The sequence below is a fragment of the Oreochromis niloticus genome, linkage group LG1, assembly GCF_001858045.2.
Source record: "Oreochromis niloticus isolate F11D_XX linkage group LG1, O_niloticus_UMD_NMBU, whole genome shotgun sequence".
Lineage (NCBI taxonomy): Eukaryota > Metazoa > Chordata > Actinopteri > Cichliformes > Cichlidae > Oreochromis > Oreochromis niloticus.
In genome coordinates, this window is record NC_031965.2 from 28,646,062 (window position 1) to 28,668,043 (window position 21,982).

The window sequence follows — 21,982 nt, forward strand, 5'->3', positions numbered from 1 at the left end:
AAAAAAAACATTCTCTCTCAGTAAAATGCATTTTCTGCAGTGACTGTGATGTATAATGCTAACCACATAGGTGACTGTTGTGTCACTCACTCTGTTGATGTGACAAAACCCACTGTGCACGCCGTGTAAGGGTGAGGTGAATACTAAGTTTGATGTACAGTTGTGCTCATAAGTTTACATACCTTGGAAGAATTTGTGATTTTTGGCCATTTTTCAAAGAATATGAATTATATTACAAAAACTTTGCCCTTTTTAAATCATAATGACAACACAAACTACCCAAATGACACTGATCAAAAGTTTACATACCCTCGAAGTTTTGGCATGATAACACACACACAAGTTGACACACAGAGGTTTAAATGACTACTAAAGGTAACCCTCCTCACCTGTGATCTGTTTACTTGTAACGTGTGTGTGTATAAGTTTCTGGGCTTCAGACAGACTGCTGCATGTTTCATGTTGTGCTGCACTGATGCTGGATTCTGAGCCATGGGAAACGCAAAAGAAGATAGTTGAAATTTATAAAACAGGAGAGATATAAAAAGTGATCGCTGATGTTTTGAGGACGTGTGAGCGACATAGGCTGAAGGAACTTGGTCAGAATTGATGGCAAGATGAATACAGAAAACGCTGGAGGAAACTACTCATCAGCCCTGAAGCTACATATGGAAGACAGTTGGATGATCCAACATGACAATGATCCAAAACACAAGGCCAAGTCTACCGACCACTTTGGGGAGATCTGAAACGTGCAGTTCACGCAAGACAGGCCAAAAATTTAGAACTGGAGGCAATTTGCCAAGAAGACTGGGCAGCTTTACCATCTGAGAAAATAAAAGTGCCTCAACCACAACTACTACAAAAGTCTTACAACTGTCATTGATGTTAACGGAGGCAATACATGGTATTTAGAATAGAATAGAATAGAATAGAATAGAATAGAATAGCCCTTTATTGCCATTGTACATGTACAACAAAATTGTAGGTCCTCCACACCAACTGTGTCAGATTAAAATATAAATGGTAGACAGCAGGAATAAATAGCAAACAGGAGAAATATATATATAATCAAGATGGATATATACAAAATAAAATAAATATTTACAAAAATAAGAGAAAGGCACACATTAGAGAACAAAATGGTTGCAAAGTGCTTAGAAGTGATGTAAAGAAAAGACTTGGTCTGATTAGAGTCAGTGTGTGAAGAAGCTATTTTTGAGTTTGGAGGTGCGGGACCTGATCGACCTGCTAGGTTGGGTTGGTGTGCAGTTATGGGTGTACAGGTACTGGTGCTGGAACTAGGTTTATTATGTAGGGTTACTATGTAAACGTTTGGTAGGGTATGTAAATTTTTGATCATGAAAACCACGAACCCTCTCTTGGCTGTCTTAATATTTTACACATTTGTCCCCAGAGTTGGTACAAGGTTCAAGAAATTGATTTAAACTGATTTAAGATGATTTGATCTTTGTGACAATGTGTGTTATCCTGCTGTACACTGTGGTGTATCCACTGACATGGCCAGCAACAATGCTCAGGTAGGTTGAGACCATCTAACTGTCACATTTTAAACTCCATTAAATCACCTTTTTTTCCTCATTCCAATGCTCAGTTTGAAATTCAGCAGGCTGACTTTACCATGTCTAAATACCCAGTAGTTGAACCAGTGTATAATTCATATTCATCTTCACATGACATTGTATTGTAATTATAGTTTTATGTATTTAGCTCCTTTTTTTCCCTACCAAGTTGTTCTTGTATTCTTCACCCTATTGATGTACTCATTCTGTTGTACTTTAATGACAGCTCCGTCTCCCAGTGAGCCCAGGCTCCATTTTGTTCTGAGTCTTTGGCCCCGGTTAGGTCTCCCAAGGCAAACTAGTCCTGAGTGAGGAAATGGAAAAGAGAACAAGGGACCAGCTTACCCTGACTGGGATAGGGCTACCTGGGTCTCACCCTGGAGTCAGGAATGGGAGGGAGCTCAAGTGAGAGCACTTGGGCCTTAACCCATGGAGGCCACCTTCAGTTGCCCTTAATTAGAGGTGGTGGGCAAGGGTGGGTATCCTTGCATCACTATCGCTTGCTGTGTGCACGCTGGGAGGTTTCACCCATGGATGAGGGGATTGCTTACCTGTGCCAGTGATTGGGTTTGTGCCTATGGACTGAATGATATTTTAGAGAACCCAGCCTTCTGGGAGTGACGGGGTGCGGCTCTTGAGTGTCCTCCATTTAGTGACTTTGTCATCCTACTGGTGGACTTTAATGAGACCTGGTGGGGCGTGACTGGGAGAAACGTTCTGCCTAATGTTGTGTTATTAGACTTCTGGGCAAATAACGGTTTATCAATTATAAACACCATGTTCGAACAGAAGGGTGCCCCTAAGTACACATGGCACCAGGACACTCTGGTTGCCAGTCGAGGGTCGATTTTGTAACGGTATCATCAGATCTGCAAGTATATCTTCTGGATACTTAGGTGAAGAGAGGAACTGAGCCGTCAACTTATCACCACCTAGTGGTGAGTTGGACAAATCTGGCGTGCCTAAACATTTAGGCTCCTCTGCTTGTGTGACCAAGGTAAGCAGAAGAAAATGGATGCTTGTATATTTATTCTTATTTAAACTATTTTGTTATAGGCTGTGTTTAAATTCTGGCTCCTGGAACACGGAAATATTCTAACTTCCAGAAAATAAACTATTTAAAATCTTACTATCTAAACATTAGATTTACCATGTAAACATTAGCAATCTGAAAGCACCTTAAATACATTGTAGGTCTTTAAAGATTACACAAAAGTATTGTGCAAAACTACTTTATTTACAAAACAAAATGGCACAATGTGACAGCAGGGCAGCCATGTACATGCACAACTTGGACAGATGTCCTAGCTTTGATTTTTCACACCACAAGTAAATTGCATCTGGCCAGTAAAACCCCCTGGAAAAGCACTATGCAGGGCTAAGGATAATTAAAGATAAAACTACTTTAAGTCATGATTACACAAGATTATTTCCCCAAAACTTACACTATTTGTTCCTTGTTTTTGTCCACCAATGTATACAGCATAAAGACTGGTCCCTCTGAAGGATTTTACCCTTCAGGTCCTGTATCCCCTCTAACCCGTTAAAACCTGATTCATTCATGATGACTTCATCCTTAGGAGAGGACTGTGTCGGCATATAAAATGGAGCAGCACACAGTGTAAACTTAAAAACACTGCATTTTGCTCTTGTAAGAAGATCTCCTATTTCCGACACTTCTTGAAAGAACTACCTGCTACCAGCATTTGAGCCGCACCCAAGCCTTTTAGAATCTCTTTTAAACATCTGCTCAGTGCACCTTGATGAATAAAAATGCAGTATGCGAAGCTTCACCTTCGGGAACCCAGCATCACACATGCAGTTCAAAGTGACACCCTGGCCTTCACTGCAAGGTCCTTTAATGCAGACACAATCATAGTGTTAATAAAACTGAACTTGGCCTCTGAATTACTATATTCAATCATTCTAGCATATTGACAGCATAATTTAGAGTAAGGTCATACAGTGAATAATACAAATCTGATGTAAAACATTCTGCCCCTGTGCCAGACAAATATATATATCAGATACATACACACACACACAATCATAATCTCCAGACTGAACACCACACTAAATCACCCCCGTGCCCAAACCTCACAAGATGCAAGCTTCTGCTACTCGCCCCTCTCTTCAGCTCGTAAACAGTCATATCTGTTGTCCATCCATTGTTCAGAGGCATCACAGACTGTTTCTTCAGTGTACATGGACAAACATGGAGGTAAAGACAAGACATGAAGGAAAAGTAGGAGGACAATAACAGAGGAAAGGATGTGGTGGCAGTAGAGAAAAAGCCAAAGGGTGGGTTGAAACAAAAAAAAAAAAACAACATAAAAAAAAAAAAAAAGGATTTGACATGGTGGACCTGGAGGTGTGGAATCCAGTTGGGTGGGGCCCAGGCCAGTGTGGAGAGGGTGGAGTGATAAAGTGAGACATAGGAGAGGTAATATTAAATCTCTGAGACTTAAGTGGAGAGGGTTAGGGGCTGGGAGGTGCTGACGGGGCCATCTGAGGCTGCGTGTACATCAGCCTGCCAGTTTACTGGCCACAAGAGAGGGTTTCCTCTGGGGCAGGTCCTGGGGGGTGGGGATGTGGTCCCCTGTGATCTCGGTCTTCTCTGGTGCAGCTGTTGGCAGCTGTTTGTTCTTTATCTTCGCTTTTGCCATGTTGTAGTCACCAGAGTCAAAGTACTTTTGCTGCAGAAAAACAGAAGATTCAAATTAAGCAAAAGTGGCACCAATGAAAACAGACACCAATATAAAAATGTCTCATTTTTTAAACATCAGAGTAAATCCCACAAACCGTGATCTTGATCAAAAAGGTATACTCCTGAGATTTTATGAAGGAATTTGAATCAGGTCTGTCTTTTTTCTTATTGTCAACTGGTGGAGGCAACCCCCCCACCCCAAAAAAACTTAAATTAAAGAGCCAAACACTCAATGTAGATTTGAAAAAAGTGATAAAGGGTATTTATTTTAGTGGTCTACAGATAAAAAAATAAATAAAATAAGAAAATACCAACAATATCACTTTGTGTCACCATCTTTCTGGCCTCTAGGGCCAAATGGTAAACACAGGCTGTGTTTCTGTGGTCTCTCAGGGCATTACACAGGAAATACAAACGCCAAACTGCCAAGAAAAACTTTCCTCAAAGAGGACAATACAAACACTGAAAGAAAAAAAAACCCACTATAAGAAATACACACAGTATAACACTAGAACAGATACACTCAGTAACAATCTTCATCAGCAAATTAAACGTGAAAACTAGGAAAAGAAAAAACTAATTTTAGGCAAGTGTCTTGATGCATGCTCAATCATCGGGGTAAGGAAATTCCAAAAAGTTGATTCTGTTCATCTGGACATAGCGCTTTCAGCGGGAGAAAAGTTTCATCACTCATCCAAGTGACTTCTTCAGTTTCAGCTGACTGCAGGTTTCCCCACCCTTATAATGACTTCTGCACAATGACTGAAACTAGCATCACTTGCAAACAATAATTTTAGGGAACATCAATTCTTCAAAAAGAAATTACTGCAGCAGGTAATTTCTTGTGAAAAGTACAAGAAAAAAAATTGTTAATTCCAAGAAAATTCATCTTGGTTAGTGCATTATTATCAAAACAAACACGATTACTAAAATGTTCTAAAAGAGAATGGAAAATTTCCTGGAAGCTGACCACTCAGGTTAAATCATGCTGTGACATATTATTAATCCCTTCAGCAGATATTAGACTGTCTTCCACTGACAGGTGATTACTTTTAAAAAGTCAACTAATTATTAGGATACCAATCACAAGTTATTTAAACCTAAACCCATTTTTGATTCTCTGCTGTCCCAGATTTTACAACATGACTGTCATGATCCTGAGTCCATGACTCAGTGATTTTGTGTTTGGTGTATTTATTGTTTTTATTTGTGGGCTGTTTTGGGATGGTTTGTGTTTTGGGATTTTAGATACTGGGTTTCTGGGTTTGTGCTCCCTCTGTTGGTCCCTGGTGTTAGTGTTCCCCTGTCTGGTCAGGTTAATCAGGTCCAGCTGTGTCTCCCACCTGTGTGTGATTTCCCAGTGTCCCTCTGTGTATTTCCCTCAGTTTCTCGTCGCGTCGTCTGTGTTCATCCTCTGTGTCACCCTGCGTGCTCTCCCTGCTGTCCTCCCTTCATGTTCAGGTTTGCTGCTCTTTGATTTAGTTTCTCCCAGTTTAGTTCATCCTTAGTTCTGTTTTGCCATCTCCACTTTATGTTTGGTATTCTTAATAAATCACCCTCACATCAGAATAAGTACTGCATTTGAGTCCTCCTTTCCTCACATCACATGGCCGCTGCCCCGAGCCGTGACAATGACAGAAGCAGAAAATCCTTAAATTTCATCTACAATCAAAGTCGATTTTACCACAAGTGAACTGTTTTCTACAGAAGACAATTCTGGAAATGTACTTGCTTTACAAGTTAAAAAAAAAAAAAAAAAAATAAAACAAAAAACCCCAAATATGTGTCAGTTTCTCAGTGGGACATTTCTTTCTTTCCTTATAAACTGGGCTGGACATATTTCTCTATTAACTATGTTCAACACCAATCACTTGCTAGTCAGGACCGTGTAGTGCACCTATATAAAATAGCAAAAGTTTCAAGGACTATCCTTAAGTGAACCCTTTATGTTTTGAAGACAAACACAAGAGATTACTCACCCCTTTCTGAAGGCGTTTCCGGAGTAAATCCGACCCTCCGGGTTTATTTCCCAAATTTGGATATCTTGCTTTCAGTTTAGCCTCCTCTGCCTTCTCGGGGCTGATTGTCTTTTCCTGAACCTCCTGTAAACAAACAGAAGCATAAGATTGGATTAATCAGCTCTCGGTCAGCTGGTAGCTCCAGTCAGCACCACACTTACACAGACGTTTAAGCCCGTAAAACTATGAATAAAACATATCTAATGACGTTTGAAGGCTGCTTATTGAACAACTTTACTGAATACGTTGGTGGCAAAGGGTGGTCCTCCATGGAAAAGCTTTTAAATTCAGCGCTCCCGCATATTAACGTCAAGCTAGACAGAAGCATTAGGAAGCGTTAGCATATCCTACTAGCCATTAACGTGTAGGTGTAGGTTGGACCACCGGTTGGGATTCTCGTTGCTTTAAAAAAAAAAGTACGCTACCAATACCTAGGCTGGCAAGACAGTTAATTAGACAGGCCGTGATTTAGCACTTCTAGTTTAATTAGAACTGTCACTGTGCTGAATAAGCTAAGCTAATTTTTTAGCAGCTAAGCTAATAGATGCTTTGAATGTCACGTCAGCTAACATCAAAACACTTCCAGCTGAAAGACAAAGCGCGAATTACTACGTAATAGAAGATCATTAGGATACCCGACGAACAATATTAATCTACCTGGGTCTCGGTAGCTAGTTAGGATTTATATGTCAACAATGAAATAGAGGAAGAGGAGAAGCTAAGCTACAGTGTTAGGGTTACCACGAAGCAACCGTCCCCGGGGCTCGTGAGGAAAAGCCCGCGTTTACCTTCTCTTCCACCGGCGTCTCCTCAGCTGTCTGAGTCTCTTCGTTATCCCCCGACATCTTTAAACAGTCGTGATTTTTGTCAGGAGACCGCTCACCAGCCGAACAAGTGTTCCACAAATCCCCCGCTCGCGTGTTGCTCGCCCGATTCGACTCTGACTCACCGAACCCACCCGAGAGCTGCCGAGCGCTCACTCCCGCACAAAATACTACGTCACATGCGGAGACACCACGCGCGCTCCCGCCGTGCACACGCACCGGGTATGGAGTTCAGATTTAGGTTGCATAATGACACAAAGATCAGCTGCTGGGTCCATGTGCTGTGTCACAAATCCAGATCTCAGACAATAATCCGCTGATCTGGAGGATGGAGAGCCCGGCACCGCTTAATGCTGGACGATTTATTTTCAGTTTCCTCAGGACATCTCATTGCACAAAACCAAGAAGAATACAGCAATACAAAATAAAGTGTTTTCTTTTTATACCTACCCCACAGAGTAATTTGTTTTCCTTCTGATTAAAAAAAAGCCAAATATGAGCACGTGCAGTGTAAACGATGAATGTTTCAGAACCCATTTGTCATTTTTAAGAAATTTATTGACATGTTTAATGAACCAGTTTGAAATGATTTGAACTTTTGTGACATGATGTGTTATGCTGCTGGAAGCCGCCATCAGAATATGGGTACACTAGCCATAAAGGGATGACATGATCAGCAACAATCCACACATTGGATGTGGGATTTAGCTCAGATCATGCTAAGGGCCCCCACAGTGTGCCAAGAAACAAGTTTAAACTAGTGTACTTAAACAAGTGTACTTGCATTACTTCTTAAACCGTTTTACTTAAAATCAATATTCACACTACCCCTTCCAAAGGATCTTATTGTATCAAAAGTAAAACTTTTCTAGTCATGTCCAATCATTGTATTGACAACAAAGAGGATCCTTCAAGCTGTAAACGACCGGTCATTTGTTATGATACCTCAGATTCCAGAAATCTATCATTTAAAGACAAAATACCTGGAAATACCTTGCATGGTGGATCCGGTGGTTATGTAAGCTGGAAGTCATGTCAAGTCATTCTTTCAACAAGTTAATAAAAAGATTTTGGTTCAATCCGTTTATTATTTGGCTCTATATCACTTGGGTATATAGAAGAACTTCCATCCACTTGATGTTCTCTCTTAACATCAAGTTTTCACAGATGCCATTCACAATCACCTCTTTCCTCTTTCTCAGACACACACTGAAGGAAAACAGACCACAAGCCCAGATCCTGACAGTGCCCAACAGGTGTGTGTCAGATACAATACAACCCCCCAGTTTCTTAATAGAAAATATGGAAAAATATGGAATTTTCAAAATAAAGTCCTCCAACATAGGAAACTATTCAGTTGGTTTGATTTTCAAAATAAAAGCTCTGGAACAGTAAAAAAATTTGAACAGGATTCTCTAAAATTTAACCTTTCCAGAAAAGAAAAAGTTAGTTTTCAGAAATGTAAAATTTTCAAAGTAAAACACCCCAGTTATTTAGTTTACAAAATTGGTTACGTTTAGCTTTCATATTCTCAGTTTTACAAATTAATAGACTAGTATTTCTTTATTTTTTTAACCATATAAATATTGTTTCATCCTTTTTCTTAGCCAACCAATTTTCATGTATGTTAGTAGCAACAACCCCACTAGGAATTTCCCAAAACATGCACAGTCTAGTTGTTTATAAAATGATTAAAAAAAAAATAACTGAAATATATGAAATGCATTTGGAGTGTATGGTAACAAAAACTCATTGTTTTGAGCTGGGGAAAAAAACAAAACAAAACAAATTTCTGTAATTGCATAAAGCAATTTAACTTATGTTTAAACTTCCAGTTACACCTCAGATATACTGTTTTTACTCTTATTGTGATTAAAATGTTTCATGTGGATATACTTTTAATGATTACAGCCTAATATACAAGGAATGCTTGTGACTCATCCCAAAGAGTGCGCTATGCTGTCCGTGTTTGAAAAACATCAACAATGTACTAAAAACAAGGGCTGTCAGTAACAGATCTCAACACATGTATTTATAGTGTTGTTTTGCACCAGGATGAGTCAGTGACTACTGGCCAATGTTTAAAATAAAAAAAAATGTGTGGGGGTGTGACAGCTGAAAATCAGCTATCACACCCCACACATCATTCTTGCCATTCCCACATTCTCTTATGCACCTTTTGTCTTTCATTTAGCAGAAAACCAGTTACTGTTTGCACATAAAGCCGGAGGTGAGCATCGAGACACATCAAAAGGCAGAACAGGAAACATGGTGTGAGAATTAAAACCACAAAGAGACACAGCAGATTCCAGATTGCTTTAGAAGATATATAGATATATTTTTTTTAGATTTGAATATTAATGTCAAAAATACATACTATGATATACAGTTTGCACTACATCATCTTAGCATGGCAGACATCACAAGTAATAACTGAAATATTTAAATATTAAATAAACTGATGGTAAGTAAACTGAAAGTGAATGTGTAAACACTAAACTAAGGTTATTCTTTCTATTGCAACACTTCCAATAAAGTGGTTTTGTAACAGTACAAAAGTATTAGAATATTTCTATTTTCTGTTTCATTTCCAGTTATATTGAGAAAAAAAATCCACAGTGCACTTCTGATGTTCTGCTGTGATGCTTTCACGTGAGTCTATCTTGATTGCTTGTTCAACTGTTTTTTTTTTTCTTTCAGTGGTCCATGGTATATGTTGCACCGTGGTTTGCCATAGGGTTCTTCATCTATATGCACAACCTCTGCTCCAAGCTCAGGAATCAGAGAGAAAACTGAGTTCACTTTCAGCTGAGTCAATCTAATCTTCAAAAATTTAAAATCGGAATTGTTTATTATTAAAAGGCCATCACATTCAATTAGAAACAAATTATTTCTTATTTCACACTCAATAGGTCCAATTAACATTTCGATTTAACGCCTCGACTCTTTTCAAATCAATTTTTTGTCTAACTTTTTGTGTGTCTACTCTCCTGCAAGACGCTGGAGGGGATACACACAACAGCAAGTAAGTGTATTACCCATAAAATCTGTTAAAAACATCTTGACCAGGAGTACAACATCAGAAATACATCCTAAAACTGAAACTTTTGACTCAACCTCTCTGTTCCAAAGCTGTAAGCTTAACAGTAACCAAGCTTTTATTTCTGATGAGTCTCCTAGGATCTCAGCTTGCTGCCCCCTTTGCCAGTTTTGGATGACAGGGGATGAAACATAAGTTTGTGGAGACAGACCACGAGAGGCTTTTGACTCTGGTCCTTAAACCTCGTCTCTTTTCAAATGGACTAACGGTCTGAGTCTGTCGCTGGCATCAAGTTGTGACTATGTTTCAGTAGTCGCCTGCCGGGTGGAGGAGGGAGGGCTTCAGGCCTCAGCAGCGGGAAGAGTACGGCGGGTCAACAGGGGACTCTGTGAAGGACTGGAGCTCGTAGGCAGCACCGCTGTCCACCTCCATGGACTTCCTGGAAAACAGCAGACGGATGTCCCTATGGAGGTAGATCTTCCCAGACTTAGAGCTCTGGAACCTGGTGGAGGTTGGGAGAGGGGGAAAAGCATGAAATGACAGGTCAAAAGCATGAAAATGGGAGTATAAACATGGGTGCTGCTGGATATGCTCCACTTTGAGTGTTCAGACAAAAATAACAGCCATCTCACCTCAGGTGAATGAGGTAGCGCAAGGTTCGTCCCTGGCCCAGGGCGAGGGGTTTCCTGCTGGTCTGATTGTTTGTGTCACGACGGACGGGAACAGAGAAGGTCCTCTGGCGTAAGAAGGTCTGGTTTCCAGCTGGCATGGCTCGTAGGTCGTACATCACAACAAACATCTTTACCACTGTCTTATTAGGGTTGAATAAGGTCTGAGGGGTTTAACCGGAGAGCAGGGCAGGGTTAAAACCATTTTAAAGTCAGGCTTTGTGATAAGTTTTAACACTGTTTTTCATTTAACTATAGCAAATATTTTTTACACTTTACAGGCTGTGATCAGGATACATAATATGACTATTCCTCTATACCTACAATTCCAACAATGTAATCAGAGTATTAAGGAGAAAAGAACTTTCTGCATTATAAATGAAACAAAACCACCTTGAACAGGTCCCTGCATGTTTAATGATGCAGTTTCCTCTACATCCACAAGGAGTCTCCATTCACTTTTGTTACTTACTGTAATCTTCTCTTTGTTCTCAGCCACGCTGTGATGTAGCTATATTTTGAAAACATGTCTACTGTCAACTGTGAAAGAAAATCCTCACCACTTGAATGGTTCCTGATGGAGGTACACGATAGCCCCTTTTTCCCAGGGACTCCAGGTTTATCACACCCTGCCAGAAAACACATGACAATCAAAAACAGGCAAACAGAAGTAACACACATGAGCTAATATGGTTTTATCTCTAGGCTTAGGGGGCTATATTATTACTTTATAGAAAAAGAAATTTTACCATATATGGTGAGGGAGCGTTGTCATCAGAGACACTATAGAATGACACATCTACAGGTAAGGTAAGGTGACTGGGGCAGAAGGATCCGCTGGCGCCAACCTCTGCTGTGAAACCCTCCACTGTCCCTAAAGGCTCCAGGCGGTAGTTCAGCACACACTCCTAATGGGACACAAGTTCAGCTTTAAAAATGTCACTCTTACTTTTCTACAGCTTGACACAGTTTTGGTTTTCACTTGAAAGTTTTAAAATCAGGACTTGTTAGACCATGTTTCACAGCTATGTTTTCATTTTTGTTTAAAAAACAATACAACCTGCGGTATGGTGGTTGCTCAAGGTTAAATCCCTTTGAGAATGTGACAGTTTAGGGATACAAAAAGGAGAAGCGGACTTGAGCTAATGTCAAAAACGATGGCTGAAGAGAACAGATGATTCTGTGTTTGTGTGCTATACCTCAAAGTTTCCCAGCAGGCTGAGACTGGCAGGTGGAGCACTAGCACTGAACAGCTGCTGTGACTCATCCGTGTACCCATCTCTCTTTAGACACACCCTGTAGTAAAAAAACACATGCTGGATCAACACGTTTTTAAATGCGTTATGTAAGAGCGCCTAAAGGTGTTTACATGGCACACATTTCTAGTGTGCCTTAATAGATATGTGTCTCAGGTGAGCTAAAATTGTCTCAAACTGGCTTCCATCTGTTTATAAACACGAGCGGCAACTTGAAATGTTGGTTACTCTGAAATCCTAATTCACTAGAAGCGCAAAAAAAGTGTTCAGGCCCACAGGTCACAACATAGAAACTTTACATAATGACTCTTTCCATCAACCATATGTTTTTTGGTGAAATATAAACAAATAATATCATATAGTGCCTTTTACCAACCAGAGCAAAACAGCTCTTTTAAGCAGCTAAAATGACCTTTCACCCCCGAATACCAAACTCTTCAAACATCTGCTGTACAAAAAAGCAGCACTGAGCTTCCACCCACATTTGCTATGTGTAGGCAGAGCCATGAATCTCTGTGTATATAAAACCAGTTCAGTGCTGTCTGCCATTTTGAGCTGCGTGTGTGCATTTCTAGATGCAGTCACAGTACAGCAGAGCTTCAGCAGGTGGCACTGTGAGAGGAAAAGTCAGCAGAATGGGACTGACCCAGCTTTAGCCCTCTGTGAAGCTGCTATGGTCTCATCTTTTCTCACACAGCCTGATTTATGCAACTGTTTATCTGAGGCTTTTGTATCCAAGGGTTCAGGTGTGATATGATCTGAATCTTCTAACATATATATATATATATATATCCTTTACACTATAAGCTGTATAATAAAACAAAATACCTCTATCTTCAAGTTTTTCTTGATATTTGTTACATATAGTAAAAGCCGTGAGCCTGCAAACTGAGCGAAACATGTAGGTTTTAAAAATCATGATGAAAAGTATGAGTAACTAGATCCAGATGGTACTGTAATCATCAGATAATGTGGGAGGTAACTGTAAGACAAAAGACTGCATTGTAACTAGTCAAAGCGCCCAAACTTATTTTCTTGTACAAAATGAGTTGGAAACTAGTAACTATAGTAACACAGATCCCAGGTGAGAAAATGTATACCTTTTCCCAGAGGCCCAAGGCAAACCCTTACAGCCAGCCACAGAGGTGTCCAGGTCAAAGTATCCTGTTTGACTTTTCCTCTGAGGAACCTGTAGCAGACACACAGGACACCATCAGCACATATTTTTATTTATTTATATTTTTATAGAGAGAGTGTCATGACCTGCATGTGCCAGCTTGTTGCTGGTGAGACTTAAACGTGTGTGTGTGTGTGTGTGTGTGTGTGTGTGTGTACAGTATGTGTGAAAGTGATCAGAAGACAGGAAACTGTGATGATGAAACTTGATGAGTCATATAGCTTACGTATCGCCATGTGTGCACATCAACGCTGAAAAACTACTCAGTAGCCCAGCAGCCAAAAAAAAAAAAAAAAAAAAAAAAAAAAAAAAGCTATCCTAATCATCAAGATTTAAAGTACTGTAGTATATTCATTGGTGAAGCACTGTGAGTAATGCTTCAACATGAGGTGGTGAGTATGGTGTTATGACAAAGACTTGCATGGACTCTGACAGTGACTATTAAAGCATAGCTAAAACATTAGGTAAGAATGCATCTGACTCAAGTGTCTTTTCCGCAGATGTTCAATTTTGAAGCTGAGAACCGTTTCAGTTAGAAGACATGAAGCTACTGTACATGAGTGTGTGTGTTTGTGTGTTTCTTACAGGGCTGGAGAGCAGAGGCAGGCCAGTGCAGGGGTGGAAGGCCTTGGTTGCTGTAGCGTCTAATGAGTGGCGATTCTGTTTCTTCCAGCTGTTGCAGGGACGCAGAGGGGAGGGACTCTGAGCACGCTGGGAGTAGAGAGAGAATACATTAAAAAAAAAACTTGCAAGTGGACAAGTGAACTTACATCATCTTCCTACCCCAGCTGAACTTAGAATAAAGCATGTTATTTTGTTACCTTGTATCTGTCTTACATATAAAACAGTGATTAGAACAGTTGTGACACATTATTGCTGACTAAAAAGGGTATCACACACAAACTGGACAATGCTTATTAGAGAAAGAATTGCCTTACAAGAACAGTAGAAGGTGGACTCATATCTAGACTTGATGTGCTGGAGCATCCAGAATCTGAGGGTGCCTGGTTCTCATCCTGGAGGGTCTGGCCCTGGGCAGGTTTGCAGTTTTGCGTCTGCATTTGCATCTGGGATTGAGGTTGAGGCTTGCTGTGGTCGTGGCTTCTGTTACAGTTCATGTTTGGGGTGGCGTCGTCGCAAGTCCAGTTCGAAATCTGGGCTTGCCAGGAGCGGTTTTCGATGAGAGGGGAGGCAGGGGGGGATTCATGGCTGCTGGGTGTCCTGACTCTGAGCTTTTCCTTTGGGGGAGTTCGTAAACGCTGACCAGCCTGTGCGTGGGACTGGCCTCTGAATGAGGGTTCTTCAAGTGTAGACTGAGCACCATTTTGGGCCCGGGGAGAATGGCATTCGGCACCCCGATCAACTCGGGGCTTGTCTGTGCAAACAGGCGTGTGTGTGGCAGCGGTGTGCGTGCTGCCTCTGTGAGGTTCGTGGCTAGGTATGTGGCCGTTGGTGTAGCCGTTGGTGGCAGTGTGTGGGGCATGTGGGATGTGTGTGGTGTGCGAGTATGTGCGGACTGTGTGTGTCACTGTTGTTGTGTGAGTATGGTGCAGAGGACTGCCACTTCTGCTGTGCCGGGGGGACAAAGAGGGGATAGACAGTCTCTCCTGGATGAGCCTAGTAATGTCTTGAACTGCTTGGGCAATCAGAGAGCTGTCTGTATCCCTCTCCCTGTCTTTCTCCTTCTCTCTGTCTGTCTCCTTCTCCCCATTCCTCTCCTCTTCTCTGTCTTTTGTCTCAGTCATTTTTAGCCTCCTGCAGGCTGCAGGTTTAGGGGAGGAGCTTTCCCATTTCCCGAAAGAAGTGTCAGTCACAGGTGTGTTAAATGGGGTGGGCCACACATGTCCCACAGACTCATAGGGCGGTACCTCAGGCTCTTTGGTCTTACTGGCAGTTATATCATCATGGTTACTGCCCCACATGGCTTTGGGAGGGTTGTCAGAAGCAAAAAGGCCAGGAGGGAGTGGGGGTGCTGTGGGGTCACAAAAGTTGAGCCTCTGTGCAATGCGGGCAATAACTTCCTGTCTCTCCTGCAGCAGGGAACCAATCAGTGGGTTTGTCTCAGGTGCAGCAGGCCTCGGGGAGGGGCAGCGGGCTGGCTCGGCCATGGAAAAATTCTTAAAAGCTCTCAGAGGCTCAGGGAGTGCACTCTTTGACCTCTCGTTGTTGGTGTTGGTACAAGAACCATAGTCTTCTACCTGTGTGGGTTCAGATGAACCATTGAGAGCTGAGTACAGCCACTTCCCTGCTTTACTTGTAGGAAGTGGGGAGGGGGAGTGGGAGCGGGATGGTGTGGGGGAGTGAGAGGGCCTGTGGAAGAGTGGGGAGCCCTGACGTTGGGGGGCGTTGCCCTGTGGGAGCTCTCCATTCTGATACAAGTGATTTTCACCAGGCTCTTGGCTCTTCTTGCTGTATGGATGTGGCACAGATGTGTGAGGAAGGCTGTTAATGGGGATGTTGTTGATGGGGAGATTGGGAATGGGTAAGCCGTTGAGGAGAAGGCTGGACATTGAGTTGGAGCTCTTGCTGTACGTATTAGAGTTGTTGAGAAGGTTGTCCTTACTGGGGTCCTGGTTATTTTTGAGGGTGGGCAGGCCACCATGGCTGTTAAGGTTTGGGTTGAGGCTGGGAGTCTTACTGTAAAGCGGAGGAAGGCCGGTATGGATGCTGCAGGCTAGGGTGGGATAGGTGGGCTGTCTGGGGAGCGACTGGACACGGACCTGCAGTGCAACACTCTGGGAAACATTGGGGACTGGGAATATGTGCTCTGAGGGTGGTTGGGAAAACTGCCACACCAACTCTTCATCAGCAGCACTGATCCTATTGGATGGAGAAATCCTGATTCAATAAACAGGGTCCCGTTAACTGTTAAGTTTAAAAGAACGTAAGAACTATCTGAGCTGTAATGACATTTTAGCTGTGCACACAAACCTTACATATGTGTATATTAATGTGCAACTAACATAACTTTAGCTTTAGTGTGGAACTAGCACTAGTGTGGAAGCTTGACTGAACAGTCTTCAGCCCATCACTGTTAAAGTCTTCAGTGAGTGTTACATCTGACCTGTACAGGATGTTTCTGGGGACGATGCCATGTGAGGCACTGAGCCAGGCGCTGAGCTGGGAGAAGAAGACGTAAGAACGAACAGCTAACAGCAGGGTCTTCTCCTCAATGAAACGGTCGCCGCTTCTAGAAAAAAAAGAAAAAAGAAAAAAAAATGGTGTAAGTGTGCCAGTATGTCAGGTTAATGAGAAAAAGATGTGTATTTTTTTAATCTTTCACAGTGTTCCTCGTTCCTACACATGTGAGTAGGAAAGTAGGCCAATATGTCAGACTAATTAACTCCCTGAGTACCACACCAATTATATACATTTTTATTTATGCTCACATTTTGTTTGTTGTTTGTTTATAGATTTTTGTCCACTGCTTTATTTTCTATTTCTTTTAAAGCTTTTAACTGTGCTTTGTTTTTCTCTCTTTTTTTTTTTTTTTACTAAAGATTTTTCCAAATAGTTTTTGGTGAAGGTTTTCCTTGTTCCTCAAATATATAAAATAAAATGCAGTTTTTATGCAGCATTTGTGTGTTGAAACACATGATGTCATACTAAGACGACTGTTATGGCCCATGTTTGGTCCATGTGCAACAGGTCTGCTGGTAAACAAGCACATGTTCATGATACTTAAAGACCCAACATACCATGTACATCCTTTCAAGTTTAGCAGCTGCAGTGACCCTTACAGACGTGTCTGCATCTGTGAGTATGTTGATGTCCATTTGGCTCAACGCGAGGCTCTGTCCCATCAAGTTAAAAAAAGTTTGTAACAAGCTTATTGACATCATTTCCCTATCATTAAGGCATGAATAGCTCTGACAGTAATTATAATAATTTTGAATTCCATTAAATCAAGTGCTTTTTCAGCTAGTCTCAACAAGATCAAACAGGGCTGAGAGCCAGTTATGTTTGTGTTGCTTTTCTTCTTTAAAAAAATCTGACTATTCTAGTAGCCTGAGCAAATAGTTTCTTGAACACTTTCAAGTCTATTTTTTTTAGAAAAATCTGCCTGCACAACAAATTCTTTGTGCTTAATATGATTCTTCATCAGTAAAACCGAACGTTAAAGTAAGCAGAGCGATAATGTTTCTTGTATGGTAAAAGAGGACAGTGTACGTTACGAAAAATAACATAATAGACATTTTCTTGCATTCCCCATCTTTAAAATGGTGTGTGTGTGTGTGTGTGTGTGTGTGTGTGTGTGTGTGTGTGTGTGTGTGTGTCATACTGTCTAGGAACAGCCTGCAAGGTCCATCTCTCCAACAGCAGAGCATCTTGTTTGATGACCGGGTCACTGATGAGATCACTTGGGGGGCACTCATCGCCATAGCAACAGTCTGGAAGGAGCATGACCTCGATCATAATGGGTATGTTGTTCCTCCAAAGTAGGATCACCTCAGAACGGGTACGCCTCGCCTGCCGACACTAGGCACACACACATCCATGGACAAAGGTGAGCGGTTAGTGTTCATTAGTGAATGTCAACACCAAAGTTAGGGGCACAGCAGGTAGAGAGTAAATATTGCTATTAACCTCTGAGTTTAAAAAAAAAAAAAAAAAATAATTATATTTTTATCCTGCATGGCAGTCCTAGTGACAGAGGGATATACTATAGACTCAATTTATTAGCTATACTTTGCAAAAATTAAAGCAGCCTAGCATAGCGGTTCGTTACAAAGTTACAACTCTGTTGCCAAACTAGAAATAAAAATTTATTACAGAGCTGCATTATCTTTACTAATGTATTAGTACAGTGTGTATACCATCAAATCAGAGCAGTTTAGGTACCACTCATCCTGAAACATCCTGTTAACATGTTACACTTCATTCTGAATATTTAATTTTTCATGATCGCAGTTTTCTTTTGCTTTTTTTGCCCGAGGGCTGTTACGTAGTCTTACGTAATACGTTACTTTTCAACTGTCAGGAGTTAACAACATACAAAAACAACTGAATGTGTTTAAATATTATTTTTGGGGGTTTTATAAATGCACAACTAAAACAATAAACTCAGCTGACACTTAATTCTTTTTTTCTTTCTTTTTTTTTCTTTTTTTTTTTAACCTGTCCCGTTTGGTTCTTTTGCCATCAGAATTATTGTCTAAAGGCGAAGAAAGATGCCCAACGGATTTACTTTACCAAATTGACCATCCCAGCCTTGCCGTAATGGTCCATTTGATTCACCTTTTATTGTTTATTTTATTTTCACTTGCTGAATACGGGACAGACTTAACTGGGGGAAAGAAAAACAGCGGGGAAGAGGGACGGGGAAAAAGGCCAAAAAAACACTTAATTCTTAACAGGTCACCTGTTATGCTTTGAAATTATGTATATATCTTTTTATTGTTTGTGTTTTTGAATGAAGTCAGCATACCGCATTGTTTACATTATTGGGTGCTCCCCTGTCATTGGGCTTAAACCCACAACACTGCAAAAAACATTATTTATTTATGTTTTAAACAAAACCTTTGAGACAGCAGACTCAGTTCCCGCACATCTCCACTTTCCAATTTATCTTTGTTTTGTTTGTCTGTCTTTGGTTATTATGTTGAGATGTTAAAACCATAAGAATACTGCGCAACTAATGGATACGACAATCTATACCTGAAGCACTGCCGCAAAACGTCAGCTGTGGATTGGTATGACAAAATTTAAAAGGAATTCAGGGCAGTACACCAGGTAAACTGGATGAACTGGTATATCGCCCAGCTTCAGGAAAGTCAACTTTTAGTTTACATAACAAAGACTGCATGAGTAACTGTGTACATTGACAATGCTTAAAGCAAGGAAAAATTCTGTGCCTGAAGGGGGACTGGAAGGTCATCCCACAGAAGGTTATCAGTGTTTTGTACCTTTTACACGTAAATTCCTGATAAAATTTTTATCAAAGTGATTGATGGTGTAAATCTACATGTTGTTAAAATTGAGGTGGATCTATCATTTGGCTACACGTAACATGGAGATTGGCTCTGTAGCAACCTGTTAACCATTTCAGAAAGGCAAGAACGCAATATAATTGCATTAAATGTGATCCCATTATCTTTACATGTAAGGTTGATCCAAACTGCAGATAAATGCATTAAGTCACGCTCTACTCACTCAGAAACATTAAATTATAATGTATATTTTTTTAGACCTTAAAAAAAATATTTAACACAGATTTTCTACTTGGAATTTTATATCTTAGGTCAAGCTTTTTAACCAGTTGTTTAAAGCAATGCTCTTCTACCGTGTAACCACAGCACTAATTTCCATCCATCCTTTGCATTTCCGGTCAGATGGACTAACTCCCGTGTGCTGCAGCTCTCGGTGGAGTCACTTGTTTACATTTGGGTGGCATATCACCAGTTGTACTTAATGGTTTGTTGTTCCAAGCTTAGTGGGAACAGTTTTCTTGTACATTTTGCAAAGCACTGCGGTTGGTTGAAGTAGTTCTCTTTTTAGGTACTAAATCATCATCTGAGGGTGATGCACAGCTCTCAGACATGCCTGGGCTTGTCTGATAATTGTGTCCATAGCATGACTTTAGCAATAATATCTCCACATGGGACTTTTAATCATGTAAAAATCTATAGCGCTATCATTGCAGGTGATATGAGATGGAACAGCCCTCGAGGCCACATAACTACCACTAACTGCTGACCCACAGCGCACCAAAGTAGCCCTATTTTACGAATACAAAATATAGGGCTCCTTTCAATATGTACATGCAGCCATATTCTTAATGTGGAACAGTTTAAAAAACACAAGCCTATAAATGTAGGGCACAGTACCAGATAACTTTATGCCTTGCATGGACGTATGAAATAAATCTTACCTGGGGTAGTTTGTCGCTGCATTCATGCTTGTGAAGAGGAGGCATGGCTGACTGGGCTGGCGGACAATGTAGCCCCTCAGTCCTGCCTTTCACAGAATACTCTGGTGTCCTTCCCTCTGTGATGAGTAAGGTCAGGAACACCAGGAACTCCTCCGCATCGTACTCAAAAAACTCCTCTGTTGCATCTGGACAAGACAAAGAAACAAAGGGTCAGCAGTAGCTATATGACCAGTGCACATTCAAACAAACAAATAAAAAAAACAAACAAACAACAACAAAAAAAAAAAGGGATCAGCTGGAAAAAAGTATCAATTAAAAAAAACAAAAACAAAATGAAATGTACCCACGCCAGAAAGCCACCTGTTCTGCCTGTTCAGTGTTGCATGCTTGAAAATGGCCATTTAACTTGGGCTGGAAAGACTTGTTTAGAGAAGGGGTGTGGGGGAATGCAGTGAATGACAAGTTTTCCAGTTTGGCCACTTCAAAGGAATATATTTAGATCATCCATGTCAGCTGAGTTGTTGGGTGAAGCCACACACTGATTGTTTCTTCTCTACGCAGCGTGCACATAAACATCAGCCGCACTGACGATGACATCATTAATATTCATTGGAAAAACATTTGCAAACAAAAGATCAACCAGTTACACGAGGAAAACACTCAAGAAAAATCATAAGAGTGCATGCTCCACCAGTTTGGCCAGGGGCTGTGGGTGGGGTTGGCACGAGAGAGCAGGACCTTTAACGGCGCTATTCCCCTCTGACTAACAGCTATACAAGAGCACAAAGGAGAGCTAGATGTCACAGTAAAATTACAGCTTATGCTAAGCCACTTTCATTAAATGTATTTGATTCTCAACTACAAAAAAGGTGCAGCTGGGTCAGTAAGATGATAGTCAAGTAGCTTGCGTGTCTCCTGCCACAACAAAATTAAACAAATCCTGCTGTTTGTGTTATAAATGAGCTTAGACCTTAAGGAGGGTATTTTTAGCAAACAGCTGAAGAGCCTGTCTTAGTTCTCCATCTCCTGCTCTTCTCCAGAGAAAACTCCCAGAATCCCACAGGAGGTCAGCTGATGCACAGTAGCACAAAGAATCACAGCTTTCTTTCTTCTGACGCACAGGAGTTGCCTGTACATATAACCTCTGCAGGTCTAAATAGGTGAGCCAGCAGCAAACCAAACTCAAGTCAAATTTAGGTGAAAACACTGCTCTCACTCTCTTGCTCTTCTTTTAAACTATGACTGTGCTGGTCCTCACAAGAACACAAGTACAGAAGCACATAAACACACCCTGTCCTCCTCCCACCACAGCAGGGCTGGGTAGAATAGAGTCCCTCTCAGCTGGCTATGCAGAAGTGTGAGCTATGGGCTGCTGCTGTATATATGTGTGAGTGCGTGCATATCATAGCCAGCCAGTCGCACACATTCCACTCAGGGAACTCCTCCTACATGCCTTTGAGCTGGTGCTGCACGTGGAGAGAGACGCAGTCCAATACAAAACATGAGGAGGGAGGGATAGGAGGAGGGGGTCTGTTAGCCAGCTGTAGGCTGAATAAAAGCAGGGTAAAGGAGATGGAGAGGGAGGCTATATTCATAGACAATCTCCTTTTCTTTATGGGCTGAATCAGAACTGTGTGAACAAAGGGAGTAGGAGACCAACAGTGAGCTAGAACAAGAGAGAAGAGACAGGAGCAACGGGGTAATGTATGACAAAGGTCAGCATTCAAGGACACCGTCTCTCGTATTTACATGAGAGCTGGTCGCACACACTGGGTATGGTGGGTTCTGGCTGGCTGATTTCCAACCAAGGTTTGATGTTCCCAGTTGGTCAAAGAGAC

At 41.3% G+C, this 21,982-nt stretch overlaps 2 protein-coding genes across 4 annotated transcripts in view; both read right to left on the reverse strand.

The window, feature by feature from the left end:
* Positions 1-2,799: 2,799 nt before the first annotated feature.
* Positions 2,800-7,312, reverse strand: arpp19a (cAMP-regulated phosphoprotein 19a). Its single transcript, XM_013272060.3, has 3 exons — positions 7,097-7,312; positions 6,270-6,392; positions 2,800-4,279 (listed from the first exon to the last, which is right to left on the reverse strand). The coding sequence occupies exons 1-3, from the start codon at positions 7,151-7,153 to the stop codon at positions 4,109-4,111; spliced, it is 351 nt and encodes a 116-aa protein (XP_013127514.1). The 5' UTR covers positions 7,154-7,312; the 3' UTR covers positions 2,800-4,108.
* A 2,140-nt stretch (positions 7,313-9,452) lies between these two features.
* The window catches only part of atosa (atos homolog A), a 32,813-nt gene continuing 20,283 nt past the window's right edge, over positions 9,453-21,982 (reverse strand). Inside the window, exons 2-12 of one of the 3 annotated variants that reach the window (XM_005447595.4) lie at positions 20,145-20,329; positions 17,556-17,752; positions 16,338-16,463; positions 14,212-16,093; positions 13,859-13,984; positions 13,197-13,285; positions 12,040-12,136; positions 11,590-11,748; positions 11,401-11,469; positions 10,805-11,004; positions 9,453-10,674 (exon numbers count right to left, since the gene is read on the reverse strand). In XM_005447595.4, coding sequence (XP_005447652.1) covers positions 10,521-10,674; positions 10,805-11,004; positions 11,401-11,469; positions 11,590-11,748; positions 12,040-12,136; positions 13,197-13,285; positions 13,859-13,984; positions 14,212-16,093; positions 16,338-16,463; positions 17,556-17,752; positions 20,145-20,329 — 3,284 coding nt within the window. In that variant the 3' untranslated portion in view covers positions 9,453-10,520. Of the gene's footprint in view, positions 10,675-10,804; positions 11,005-11,312; positions 11,470-11,589; positions 11,933-12,039; positions 12,137-13,196; positions 13,286-13,858; positions 13,985-14,211; positions 16,094-16,337; positions 16,464-17,555; positions 17,753-20,144; positions 20,330-21,982 lie in introns of those variants that run through there. The other 2 variants (XR_003220159.1, XM_025907349.1) reach the window with 2 other exon arrangements.